A 14789-nucleotide genomic window follows, 5' to 3' on the forward strand; every position below is an offset into this window, starting at 1 on the left:
TATGGATGTTGTTGTTTTTATGGCCTATATTTGTAATGCCTAAAAATGGTTTGGCGAAGAAAGTAAAGAATTTACAGAAGACCGGATGCCATACAGTCATTTGCCATGTTAGCTAAAAGGAACTTCAAGATTCCACTGTGTAAGTGATGAGCATCCACAGGCAACTGGCCAACCACTATTGGAAACAGGATGCTGGGCTGGACAGGCCCTTGTTGCTCCGGTTCTCCCTACCTGAATGCACTGCATCCATGTTGAGAAGAATATGCTTACCTGATTGCCGATGTTGAGCACGTTCTCGAATTCCTCCGTCATCTTGTAGTGATCCATGGCCATGAAAAGAGTGTTCATCACAATGCAAAGGGTGATCGTGAGGTCACTGAACGGGTCCATGATGATGAACCTCACTTTCTTCTTGATCAACAGCCACAGCGGGCAACACTCCCAAATGAGAAAGCGGACGGCAAAATGATTCCAGCAGGGGGGACACTTCTGTTGGGATTCCTCAAGCTCTAAGTGAGAAGGAGCAAGGCACACAATGCAGAGGTCAGGGAATGGCAGGCAAGCAAGGAAATGGACACATTCCATTGAGATTTTAAGCTTCTCCATTGGGCTGTCAAGCCTCTCCATCCAACCACACCTTCTCCCAAGGCCACATCCTCCAAACTGCCATGGTTCTGCACCTTCCACAAGTGCTTTTTCGCCTGGTTGGAATATGTCCCTGAACTGTGGGGATGTGGCTGTAGGTGGAACTCTCTGAATTCTGTGTGGCTGCAATGCAGCATAAATAAGCCAAAGTAGGAGTTACATCTGTTGCTCTGCTCAAAATTGCTTCCGGCCCTATCCACCACTGGCAAGTGCCCCCCAGAAGGCTGCTCAAAATGGAATGCAGCCACCAGGCTTGGAAAGGACCCCCACCTCTGATTTAAACCCACTTATATTTCTTCAAAAGGAAAACTTACACCTTCAGGCACGTTTCTTCGTTTCAATCATCTGCTATTGCCACTGCCACCACCACTGATCTACACGGCGGCAGTGATGTGCCAGTTAATAGCAACAATACTGATTTATTCACTATTATAATAGAAAATATTAATATATAATATATAATAATATATTGTCTACTAAGTTCCACAGCAATTGGCAGAGCACATGCTTGATTCATTTATTCATTAAATACCTTAGTTCCTGCCCTGCTTTCTATATAGAACACTTGGCAGCTTACAACAGAAGCATACTTAAAAAACACACCTATATTTACAAAGATCCTTAGAACCAACACATTGCCGAAAATACAGAAAACGGGGACTATAATAACTCTCTGCAGAATCATACCACAGAGATGACATTCAAAATCCTACCACCTGCTCTGCAGTTCAATAGAATGGAGGCAAAACCACCCCAAAGCATCCATTGGCAGGAAAGAGGGCTAAAATTGTGGCAGTATCTGGACTGGAGCCTGGATAGCTCAGTTGGTTAGAGCATGGTGCTGATAACGCCAAGGTTGCAGGTTCGATCCCCATATGGGCCAGTTGCATTGTAGGGGGTTGGACTAGCTGATCCTTGTTGTCCCTTCCAACTCTTCAATTCTATGACCTCATTCTTTGGAGTGGACTTGAATTACTGCTAGCGTTAGCCAAAGAAAGACAACTAATACAGTCTTTTGAAGCAGACATGCAAGATCAGTTGCATGTGTGCTAATCTATATAGATATATAAGCAACAACACAGACATATAATACGGTGAGAAGAGCCATAGCTCAGTTGCAGAGCACATGTGTTGGAAGCAGAAGGTCCAGCTTCAACCCTGGTGCATCCAAGTGTGCAGACCAGCCAGCAGGTGAGGCCAGACACCTCTGCCGGGAACCCTAAAGAGGCGCTGCCAGTCAAAGTAGGTGGTCAAACAGTCTGACATGCACGACGGCAGTTTCCTGCATTCCACTATTGGTTGTTGTAAACGAAAGCGGAATTCAACCTTGTCCAAATGACCTTGCTTCCTGCCGCTTGGCCAACTTTGGCACCACAGTGTGACATGGCAAATAACCGCGTCAGCTATATGTCTGTTCCTTACTAGCTTTAGTTTCTGAAAGCCACGGCAGTCATGACAGCCTTTGTTAAAGGTGACCCATGCAGAAATGCTTGGCCCACTGCCATCTTACATTTCTTCGTGGTTGATACAGAATTTAACAAGATCTCTCTCTCTCTCTCTCTCTCTCTCTCTCTCTCTCTCGCGTAGAGCAAGGTCAGGAATCACTGGATTGTTTAGATAAAAATCCCCCTACCCCAAACTACAACATCTTCTTCTCAGGCCTGGTCCAACATATGTAGCAGAAGGCTAAGGTGGCAACGCACTGCATCATTTCTGAATATAGAGTGTGTGTGGGGGGGGGGGTGAGGCAGTCACAATTTTATATAAGCTCCCAAATTAAAACCAAACCCCAAAATCTTGCAAATAGAAAGCCAGCAGAGCAGGCAAACTGCTGGATGAGAAGAAGAAGAAGAAGAAGAAGAAGAAGAAGAAGAAGAAGAAGAAGAAGAAGAAGAAGAAGAAGGAGGAGGAGGAGGAGGAGTAGTAGTAGTAGTAGTAGTAGTAGTAGTAGTTTGGATTTGATATCCCGCTTTATCACTACCCGAAGGAGTCTCAAAGCGGCTAACATTCTCCTTTCCCTTCCTCCCCCACAACAAACACTCTGTGAGGTGAGTGAGGCTGAGAGACTTCAGAGAAGTGTGACTAGCCCAAGGTCACCCAGCAGCTGCATGTGGAGGAGTGGAGACACGAACCCGGTTCCCCAGATAACGAGTCTACCGCTCTTAACCACTACACCACTCTGGCTCCCTGGTGGAGATGCTGGGGACAGCCTTTGTTAAAGGTGACCTATAATATTTATTATTTGTACCCCACCCATCTGGCTGGATTTCCCCAGCCACTCTGGGCGGCTTCCAACAAAATCAAATACATTTCTCTGTGCCATACTCATTTTTTTATATTTTTTATATGTAGAAGGCAGGATGTAAATGTTAAGAAGATAAATAAATAATGCTTTATTCCCCACATGGAGTTTGAACTGGTGCAGTCCACTATAACACACACACACACACACACACACACACACACACGACTCAGACAAGAACTTCTAAATAATAGCAGAAATTTCAGACATTTAGCCAGATTCCATTTTGGAGATTTTTGTGTGGGTGTGCAAAGCTTCTTTCCTTCGTACGTTCATAATTAGCAGCGTTCATGCAGTGCTGATAGCACAGCACATCTATCAGCTCCCTCTACAGAAAAGCAAACCTTGGAAGATGAATTCAGAGGGGAAATCCTTGCACCCAAAGCTGGGCAGGAGATGCAGGCAGGAAAAGCAGACAGCAGTAATCAATAAATAGTATTTAAAATAAAATGGAAGACGAAAGAAAGGATCTTCTAATACCTAAATTAAAACAACTGGCTTAAGAAACATATTTTTGATTATGTTTTGCCTCCACAAGGAAGACCTTTGGCCAAAATGGTTTGGACAACCTTTAAGCTCTAAATCAGGGTTTCCCAAACTTGGGTCTCCAGCTGTTTTTGGTGGACAATTCCCATCATTCCTGACCACTGGCCCTACTAGCTAAGGATGATGGGAGTTGTAGTCTAGAAACAGCTGGAGACCCAAGTTTTGGAAACACTGTCTAAATTATGTGTGTATGTATGTGTCTTCTGATGATCTGAGTGGAAGACGATGAGTCACGGGCGTGGGTAGTGTGTGTATTCCACAGTGCTTAGTTTGTTTTTGGTTGTTAGTTTGTTAATGTTGTTAATATTGTTTTGCGGATTACGAGTGCTATAATGCTTTGTGAATTTCACAACAAGACTCTTCTTGTGGTTGTGCTGTTTAGCCTGTTTTTAAACTGTTCGGTTAACAGTGTTTTATAGAAGGTGGTTGTTTTACGGATGATTTGTTAAATATTTTATGTGATTTATGTTGAAACTGTGGTGTTCCACTGTGTTATTGTTTACTGCATGTAAGCCACTTTGTGACTCGTGTGAGCAAAAAGTGGCATAGAAATATAATAAATGAATGAAAGAAAGAGAATAAATTGCCACATCCAGGCTGTGAACCCACTGACATCTGAGAAGGCATGTCCAGGACTGCACTGCCAAGTACCCAAAGCTAGACACCAGGTTTCCATGGAATTGAAAGAAGTAGGAGGATGCCTTCAAATTTGGGAGTGTGCGAGGGAAAGGCTTAGAACTGGTCTGGGGAAGGAAGTTCAAAATGTAATCACAGTAATGTTCCATGGAGAGTTACAGGGGAAGCTACACGGGCATCTCTTGCAGATGCTCCCATACCAAAGGTGCTATCCGGTGCGAAGCAACTGAGCTAGATGGACCACGGCCCGCCACTCTCTCAAGATTCTCAGACTGTACTTAAGAGAGAGCAGCTGGACTTAACGTCTTACCTTCCATGGCACTGGTAATGATGCTGACAGCACTCACAGCTCGTTGCCTTTGGAAACGTTCCTCGGATTGATCCACAGAAAGGCGGTGGGGTGACAAAAGCTGCTTCTTGTTCACTTCTTCAGATGGAGTGGTCTGTTTCAACAAATGCATCCAGTTAGTAACACATAAATCCCGATTGTTTTATTAAATTTTTGGCCCTTCCAAAAGAAGCAGGGTCATCGGTTGATATACTCGAGGAGACTAGCCTTTTATGTGCCTTTATCATATGGGATGGCTCAGTTGGTAGGGCACGAGACTCTCAATCTCAGGGCTGTGGGTTCAAGTCCTCACTTTGAGCAAAAGTATTTCTGCACTGCAGGGAGTTGTTGATGACCCTTGCGGTCCCTTCCAACTATACAATTCTATGAGTTCTAAGGAAGACAGTGCTCACTCAGCCTTTTAAGCTGTGGTTGTGTACAACAACATGTTGATAGCGTGAGGGGAGATAGATTAAGATACCTTATAAAGCCTGGAAGGAGAGTCTTTGCCTGGTGCCTAAAGGATAACCATGCTGGTGCCAGGCAGGCCTACCTGGAAAGGGAAATCCACAAAGAGTGCTGCCACCACTGAAAAGGCTCTGTCTTCCTGGTTGCCACCTGACTTACTTTGGATAGTGGTGGCACTTGGCAGAATATGGTCTCAATATGACCTCAGCCCAAAGTCCGGTTGATATGGGAGCTGATGTTCCTCCAGAGAACATAGTCTTTAAGCTGTTTACGGCCTTTAAAGGTAAAGCACCAGCACTCCCAATTTTGTTTGGAAATGGACCAGAAGCCAGATGGGAATTGAGTGTGGGACATACATCTAAGGAGGGAAGGGCAGGCAGGGAAGGAAACATGACCTAGGAATTAAACTAGGCCCACAAATCCCAAGGGACAGTTCTGTTGCCTCTTGGCATAGGAAAATGTGCCCAAAGGTGCATTGCTTCATCTATTAGCCTCCTACAGATTGACTAAAAACCTAGGTAGATAAAGTGTGAAGAAGCTAGAGGAGGGGGAATACACCAGGGAGTGAGTGGACCACATCTCTCTCCATTTGGACTGATTGAAAATGTTTCCCACTTGAATTGGTCTAATACCATGGAGACAAATAAATTGCTTTACAATTTACATGTAAATGAAGATCCATAGCACTATCAAGTGCATCTGTCTTTTGAGAGCTTGCGGTTGGAAAGTACGGCAACAAGGAGAGAGGCTGCACTCTAAAGCTATTTGGGCACTGGTGCATCTTAGAGGTGGCGGCAAATTTCAGAACAGTGGCGGTTTGTAGACCTCACCTGCATTATGAGCTTCTGAAGCTCAGGTCTGAGCCATAATAGGTCCAACACTGTTACCAGCCCTCCCTCCCTTACGAAAGCAGGGACTGGTGTTCGGGAGGACTGATAAAAGTTGGGCATGGATATCTGGGGAATTTTTCAAGAGCATCGTTTGCTGCAAAGGGGACACAGTACCATTCCTGGCACAATGCATTAAACAGGTAGGCATGGGAAAAAACAACTTCCATGCACCTAGGAAGGAAGGACACTTCTGAGCATGTTAAGCAGCTTCAAGCCCTAAGGATGTCCAACAATGCCCGCTGTGCAGGGACTAGCAGGGGGAGCTGGGAGATCAACCTCCTCTGAGCTTGGTTTTCCAGAACTCAGAAAGACTCTGAACATTTTCTGGGAATTTTCCAAGAGAGCTCAGAAAAAGCAAAGTCATTATGAGGTGAGCCAGGTAAAGCTCGCCCATCAGTGACAAAGCTTTAATTTGCCATGTACATCGGGAGCTTTTAAAGCATTAAATATTGCTTAAGCAGGCTACAATGTAAATGACAGACCTAATGCAACACAAGCACAAGAAATAGATGAGACTCGGGATGTAGCATAATGAACTATTGGCCTCGAACATGTAGGATTATAAAACAGAATGTCATCACCTGGGAGTTCTGTCTGCAAAGAAATGAAGCACCACCCCAACACCAGGGTGCCAGCCGGATCAAAACCCTTCTTGCTTGTCCTTAAGTCCTTCTGAAACTTCACCCTCTGCATTTGCTTTGGGCAACATCTAAAGGCTGTGTGATGGAGCTTGGCACTTTTTTGTTTCTGTGTAGACTGAGAGCTTTATAGGACATGCAGACTCCACCCCTACCAGGCTTTCATCCAGGTCCTGATCCAGGCAAGTGTTCACATGAGTTTCCCTCTCCTCCCAAGTTGACACACATACACCTAGCCAGGTACTGTACTTTGCCTGAAGCTCTTGCCTGAAATCCTTTCCTCCTTTGCTCTTGAAGCCTTGGGGGGTGACAAGGAAGAGGAGTCATAAGACCATAAGTAGAGTCTACTGAATCAGGCCAATGACCCCTCCAGTCCATTCATTTGTCTAATCCTGTCCCAATAGAGAACAGGCCTCCTCCATCTTCTTCATGACAGCCCTTCTTATTTTTGAAGATCACTATCATGTCCCTCCCCCACTAAATTTATGTTCCCCAGGCTAAGCAGACCCAGTGCTTTCAACTGTTCCTGTTAGGACTTGCCCCAAGGTGGGCAAGGGGTGGCATGACATGCCAAAGGTTCAAATGGACACAGAGGCAGGTTGTGGAATCCAAGGCAGGCAACCAGGGGGTTGGGTTCAAAAGGGCAACACCACTACAGCGAGAGGGGAATTGGCCATAGTCAAAACAAAATCGAAAATTCTTTCTAGTAGCACCTTAGAGACCAACTGAGTTTGTTCCTGGTATGAGCTTTCGTGTGCATGCACACTTCTTCAGATACACTGAAACAGAAGTTACCAGATCCTTAAATATAGTGAGGGAGTGGGGAGGGGTATTGCTCAGAAGGGTGGTGGGAATGGGTGGTGGGAATGCGAGCAGAGGGCATACTACTCCAATCAGAAGATGCCAAAAGAAAGCAAAACATCAAAGTCTCACACTAGAAGGCTCTTGTTCAGAGGAGGATACCCATTAGGCAAGCCATTATGTATCCTTAGCAACCCATTAGGAGATGTGCTGCAGACCACAGACACTTAGCCACAATAAATCTTTTCTTCTTCTTCAAGGTTCTACAAGAAACCAGTGGGCTTAACATCTGTTGCAAGCTTAGCTGTCAAGTTTCGGATTTGAAAATAAGGGATCAGCAGTCTCACCTATCCCGGGGACAATCACATGTCAGTGGTGGGCGGAGCCAGAAGCAAAAGTGGGCGGAGCAGCAATGTAAACTCCAAGTGGGCTCGGGTTCGGAGCAGAGCAAAGAGGACGGCAGCCAGCAAAGAAGAGGGCAGCCATGTGCTCCGCGCAATGGAGCCCCATCGTCTTCTTGTCTGATCCCATCAAAACAGGACAGGAAGCAGCAGCTACTCAAAGGCAGCCAGGCTCCGCCCACCAGCTAACCCTATTGGCCGGCTGAGGGGCTTGGCGGCAACGGATAGGGGCTGATGCTGGGGGAGGAACACACCCCCCTGTAAGCATGGGAAATGGCTCCCACTTGCTTTGAGGGCTGAGGCTTTTCTCTCCAAGTAGGCGAGGTCTTCCCACCCAGTCCCTGGCCAGCAGGGGAGGAGCTGCTTCCATTAAAAACGGAAAATTTAAGGGAAATAAAAAATAAGGGAGAGCAGCGGGAAACTGCTTGAAATAAGGGAGAATCCCGGGGAAAACGGGATACTTGACAGCACTGGTTGCAAGACGGCTACCCCTCTGGAAGTCATTAGTGAAGAGGGTGAGTGAGGTAAGTTACATTGCTTCCACTCCATGTGTGGTTTTGACGATGGACATTCCTGCAGCACATGCTGAACATTTCCATCTGTCAACTTAGGCAAGCCGACAAGCTTTGTTTTTCCTTGTTTGGATCTCCCTTAATGTTTTTTAAATGACACACAGATACCAACAGGTGCGACCGTGGTAGGAACAAATCTGTGATAGGCAAGTTTTGATTTTACAAAGGAACAGGCTGCTGGCAGAGCAGGTGCTACTCCTGGGGTAACAAAAGAAAGCTGACCATTTAACTCCACAGTGGCTTGGAAATGATCTCCACAATAAGCAGGCAGAACAGCTTGGAGGTAGGCTCAGTGCCACCCGAACATATATAGATGCAGAGAGGAATTGTGAAGAACTACTGTGCTAACTCTTTCAGCAAATGCAGGGGGTGAGCTCTGACATGGACTGATCCAGGGTTATTTGAAAAATGCCCGCCATCCCACAGCTCTTTCTTTCTTTCTTTCTTTCTTTCTTTCTTTCTTTCTTTCTTTCTTCTACGTGTGACTTAAAATCAGACACTGTTGGTCCATTTTAACAAATTTCACAGGGTCAGGAAAATAATATCTCATATTAGAACCAACAAATGTTCTGAATCCAGAATGAGCTTTCAAAGAATATATTGTGCATGTCATTAGAATCTCATAATGGAATTTGTGGTTACAAATCTGGTTTCAGAAAGAATGAAGAGCTTACCAGCATGGTATCTGGGGAAAGAATGCCCTGGACACTGTACTTTTTCTAGGTCATTTCTGGATAGAATGGGAGCAGGCAGCAGTGGGGTGGCGTTTTTAGTGACAACTGCTATCCCCTCGCCCCATGATGCACACACAACACAATGATCCAGAACAGTCCGGCGTCAAGAGTACTCTAGAAAAATAAAATTGGCACTGCCAGAAGCTCCTGCTAAAATCAGCACTGCTGCTGCTTTCACAAGGAATAACAGCAAAATAACAGATTTTAAAGGTAAGTACCAAAAAGTGTTGGACTGGAACAAATAAATAAGAAAACTGAAATATTTAACGATGAAATTAAATTAACAATAGGAAAAAAACCATTTTGCACACCCCCATTTAGACATGATAACATTCGCAGGACTGCCTCTGAGAAACAGCAGCTCTACACCCGCTTCCAATCCACAAAACTGGCAACCATCAGTCAAAGACGGAGCAACATGGAATATAATGATGTTATGGCACATATTTCAATAGCTGCACACAACAGGGAAGTGGAAGGGAACTCAACACAGGGCTCATACAGGGAATTGTGAATAGCAATTGCTCCTTTTACACTCAGGAGCTAATGATGGGACTTGGGTATGGTTGAAGATATACTATAGAGAAAACACACACACACACCCCTTGGGGAACTCCCTTTCAGCTTTCACCTGGCTTGACTTCTCTTCCCTTCTAGGTTTGTCATGGCCTTCTTTGCCGAGAGAGCAGAACAAAATGGAGCACCTTCCCAGTGCAGAAATAAGAGGATCAGCTATGGGAGTGAGGCTAGTGGCATTGTTTAGCTTCAGGCAGCAAACGTGCCAAGGCTGCCCTTGTTAAGTCCCAGCTGGAAATTATCCTTCTCTTAACACTCCCATGCAACTATCCAATGCTTCCCATTGTATCTGCTCTACATGCAGTAGAACATTTCCAGCAAGAACTGGAGCTTATTCTAATCATCTAATCACAGAATTTGCTAAGACTCATGCCAAGATGACAATCATCCAACTTCGCCCGAGAAAAGTCTATGAAATCACTTTCCAGAACTCAAATAGCTGCAGCAGTCTAGACTCTTTGCGATGAAAATGTTGCTTCCAAATATTCAAGATAGCTCAGTCAGTAGAGCATGAGACTCTTAATTGCAGGGTCATGGGTTCAAGCCCCACGTTGGGTGAAAGTTTCCTGTATTTCATGGGGTTGGACTAGATGACTCTCATGGTCCCTTCCAACTCTGGATTTCTATGATTCTATGAATGAAATGCCCTCTGCAGGGATCCCTGGGAGCTCTAGTTTTTTTTAGGAAGGGCCAGAGATCCCCAACAGAGAATTCTTAGCACCCTTACCTACACTGCAATTCCCAGAATTCTTTGGAGAACATCGTGACGGTTCAACTGATGTAAAGTCATGATGGTTCAACTAGTATGAAACTGATGTGGGTAGAATGAAGATCAAGGGCAGCAAATGAGGCTGTGACGTCCATCAGCCTTAGCCAGCAAGGACAATAGCAAAGGGTGATGGGAGTTCTAGTCCACAACATCTGGAGAGCACTATGTTCACTACTCCTCGATGGACAATGTAATCAAACAACATCTGGAGAGCTACGCCCAGTGTGGAAGAAAGTCCTTAAAAACAATTCAACCACAACTGTTACAACACTGAACCACACTCATGTGTTCATTTATATCCATTTCTAAAGTAGGTTGATTTGAATCTTTCCAAAAAGAGTAACTGTACAAAGCCACAAGCTTGCAGCTCTTAGCTCATTTCATATGGCCTCAATATATTAGATTCCAAACATGCTTCATAGAAGCAAGAACACCCTTCATTCTGCATCACCAAAGTGAGCATCTGTTGCTATAGTGCCTCGGCGAAATTTCCTAGACGACCACAGAGGTGCCAAGAGTGTTTTCTGCTGGCTGCCCACTCTAATTTTCAACAGACATTTGTAAAAAAAAAAGGGGGGGTGCTACAGAAAGTAGCACCAGGGGAGAAGCAATAGTTTCAAGGTCTGGGATGGACAGGGCTGATGTGAAAAGTAACAGGAAGTTTCCCATCAGCTTCTGCAAGATTTAGACCAATATACCTCTTTGGGAAGGCTGAGTGTTCTTAACTCCTGCTGACTGAAGTGGGAGTCGAGAGCAGCACTCTCAGCTTTCAGGAACAACAGCAGTAAATGAGCAAACTGAAGAACTGTCATTGCCATCGCTAAGCTGCTTGCATTCTTCAGATATGGTTCAGAAGCCGTGTTAATGAGTTTACAAATAAATAAAGGATGGCTCATAAGTTGTTAGTAAACTTCACAGACAGAGTGAGTTGCCAGCAGGCTCTAATCCAGCCTTTTGCAGCATGCTGTCCTCCAGATATTTGGGAATACAACTCTTTCGGTCTTTGACCACTGGCCATAATGATTAGGTCTGTTGGGAGTTGCAGTTCAAGAAATCTGGAGGGCACCAGGTTGGGAAAGGCTACCTTAGTCCCTCAGCCAGCTTGGGCTCTGAGAGCTACAGGTGCCCCTAGGCTTCAGTACTGGTCTACAAGATGATCCCAGTTGAGCTAACATGCCAACGGAGGCCCACCAAGGCTTGTAAGACTTCCTTCTAAGCCAGCTCCTCAATAATTCATTGCATTGAGTAGCAACAGAAATTTGGGGACTTGCCTGCTAGATCCGGTATCTGATCTCAGTCCACCCATGGCCATGTCTCCTGACTCCAGCTCTTAATTCCTGTCTGCCTAGCCCAGTACACGAACTCCAGGCCAACTCTGACCACATCTCTTGCCTCTGGACCATTTGGCCATCACCTGTTTGTGTCACACTAAGGATCTATTGCATCCTGCTACTGAGCCAAGTCCCAGGCCTGACATGGGTGCTATGAGTCAATATGGAACTTGACAGATGCAGAGCATGCGTGTTTTAATTCTGATGCACTTCCAATGAAGTTTATATAAACACCATGTTTTTCTTAAGTAACAGCAACAGCAATGGAATAACTAGAAGTCGCTCACAATTCTGATGGAACTTACAAGTAATCATGGGATAATAATTTTCCCAATTCCAGCCCCAGCCCCCAAGAAGAAAGAAATCCTGGAACTCTCAATATCAATTTGGACAGAGCCAGTCAAGGCATTATAAGACAGGCCTCGGGAGATAAACTTTGGCAAGATCAGCTGAAGGATGGAACAGAACCAAAAGCAAAGTAAGAGAGGAAACACCAGGGAAGATAAGCAGAAGGTACCCTGGATAAAAGGATGCTAAGAGGGGCTTTTTTAAAAAAAAAACTGGATGTTGCATCCTTGGCCCTCAGAGGTGCCACTTCAAGAGTAAGCTTCAGAATTTTTTTTAGCATAGGCAGCCACTAATCCCCAAATCATCCTAGCCAAGCTCACAAATATCTCTAAGGCAAGGGTAGCCAATATGATGCCCTTGAGATGTCGTTGTTGGGCTAACTACATTTCCCATGATCCCTGACTACTGACCATGCTAGTTAGGGCTGATGGGATTTGGAGTCCAACAGCATCTGGAAAACACCATATTGGCTTATGCTACTCTAAGGGTCTAGGGCCCATTGCAACAGAGATGTGTGTTTGGGGACACTAGGCCATTGGAATTCTCACTTTCAACCCCTAATAGCTGCAGTAACACATTGCCCAGGACTGCATCTTAATTGTTGACATATTTTGGTCCATCAAGCCTAACACACCTTAGCAGCCATGGATGGTGTGCCACCAAAGGTTTTTAGAAATTTCCTGTTTTTTGGCTGCCAGCATGACAAGCAGTTGCAACGCAGCACAGGGATGCGCTTGGTTTGGTGGGTGACAAAGAGAATCTGAACGCGACGTACAATGATAAGTAGACCCACCGTGTCACCCATTCCAGGTTTCTCCGTAATAACTGGTGGCAACAGCACGTCTGTCGGAGTCGTTGGGTCCGCGCTTCCTCCTCCTCCAATCAGTGAAACCACACCATTGCAATCCACCGAGCTGTTCCTCTTGCCATTTTGCGTGTAGTTTGGAGAGCTGTGGCTGGTTTGGCTCTGCACGCTCAGCCGCCTCCCACTCCTGGGGACCAGCAAGGACCCACGCTGGCTCTCGCTCTCCCCGACGGTGCTGATATCGTCATCGGCAAAGTCCGCCTCCGAGCCAAGGTCCCTGCTGCGCAACCGGAAACTGAAGACGCTCCCGTGGCTGGCCTTGCGCTTCACTGAGTTTTCCATGGATCCAGAAGTAAAACCCAGCACAGTCTTGAAGGAGCCAAAGAGGGCGGAGGAAGGAAAGAAATACAAGGGGTGGAGTAGAAAGGAACGAATGTTACTACACATTTACATAGAGTCAGAGAGGGTGTCTAATTCTACCGCTATACTTTAGAACAAAAAAGTGGGCAATTCCCAGCCAGTAAGTCAGATGTGGAACATGGGGGGGGGGGGCTTCCCTCATCTCCCCACCCTCTGCATGTAATCAGGTTTGAAAAAAGTTTCCTGTTGGAGCCAAGACTACTGTAATTGACACAAGGGGACATTGGAGAAAACCCAGGGTAGGGAAATGGTGGTTGGGGGGGGGGGGGGTTGAGGAAAAAATAGAATAGAAACCACAGACATTGTCTCAGAGAAACTTTGTCCGTTCTCTAAGACAACAGCCGCTGTTTTACTTCCACATTTGCAGGTACGCATGGAATATTTGGAGAAAGCTTAGTGGCCAACACAACTGCGTGAACTGGTCCCATGATGCAATGGAGTAAGAGGGGCAAGGGAATGTAACAGAATGATGGCATAGAAGGAGAAGCGAATCTTTCTGGTTGTTAAGGGGGGCAAACAATCTGGTTCCCATGAAACAGCCACTCCTTTTGCCAGTACAATTGGGGAACAGGGGTGGGTCAGAACTGATCTGCACTAAGACAACTTGTCCTCACCCCTTTCAAAAGGTGCTGAGCACCCATTCGCAAAGGAAATGCCCGCTGTAAGCCCAGCCCTGCTCCTTGTTGTGTTCTTTGCTTAGATGACAAATTGCTGGATGCAGAATGAAAAAGACGACTCATCAGTCGGAGGAACATGCTGAGAAACGTGCTGCTTTGTTTCACGTCCAGTCTGACTCCCCCCCCCCCTTTTTGCATTCGGCCAAAAACCCATTCAGAGCAGAGCAGAGCAGCTCACGCAGCCGATTTCGCTTTAACAACCTTGTAATTAGCAAGGCAACCCACTCAATTAAGCAACAAGAATGAAGACTCTCAAAAAATAAACACAGGGGGGAAAACCCATTCATATATCACAGACAGAGCAGTAGTTCTGGGAGGATTTTCAAAGTCGTGTGCGTGTGTTGCTTATTTATCAAATTTATGTCCAACAGTTGCAGGGCTTCCAGCATGCCGATCGATTTTAGTGCTAACTCCACTAACAGCTAAGAATCTGGATATTTTACACAGGCTGCCTCTGTTAATTTGTCCAGTTCAGAAAACTGGAACACCTGGGGAAAGAGATGGATGCAAGGGGAGTTTCTAAAACTCGCTGGTACGGTGGTCTTTATGACATGTCAGAGCATGGCTATTTTTCTTCTGCTTGTCTCACAGCGCTATCTATACCTCACAGGTTCAGCTTGTGGGATTGTGGATATGAACACAGGAACGTGGCCTTATCCTGAATCACACCACTGATCGATCTCACCTAGTACAGTCTCCTGAGACTGGAAGTAGCTGTTCAGGGCCCCGGGCAGAGGATGGTCTTTCCCATTCCTGATACTGTATGTGACAAAGTCCTTCTCCTGGAGGTCAAGGATTAAAGTAAGTGGATCCAAAGGAGGGGGCAGAGAAGTGACCAGAGAGGTGGGTGTGCCCAGGGCACATGCTGATAAATCCAAATATGCTCACAGGCCTAGAAAGGC

The 14789-nt window shown here is 45.7% G+C and overlaps 1 protein-coding gene across 2 annotated transcripts in view; it reads right to left on the minus strand.

The window, feature by feature from the left end:
* The window catches only part of SCN5A (sodium voltage-gated channel alpha subunit 5), a 216621-nt gene that overhangs the window by 126460 nt on the left and 75372 nt on the right, over positions 1-14789 (minus strand). For both annotated transcript variants that reach the window (XM_033164901.1, XM_033164899.1), the window contains exons 11-13: positions 12779-13159; positions 4440-4572; positions 271-509 (exon numbers count right to left, since the gene is read on the minus strand). In XM_033164901.1, the coding sequence (XP_033020792.1) occupies positions 271-509; positions 4440-4572; positions 12779-13159 (753 nt within the window). The remainder of the gene's footprint in view (positions 1-270; positions 510-4439; positions 4573-12778; positions 13160-14789) is intronic.

The sequence above is a fragment of the Lacerta agilis genome, chromosome 12 (assembly GCF_009819535.1).
Source record: "Lacerta agilis isolate rLacAgi1 chromosome 12, rLacAgi1.pri, whole genome shotgun sequence".
Lineage (NCBI taxonomy): Eukaryota > Metazoa > Chordata > Lepidosauria > Squamata > Lacertidae > Lacerta > Lacerta agilis.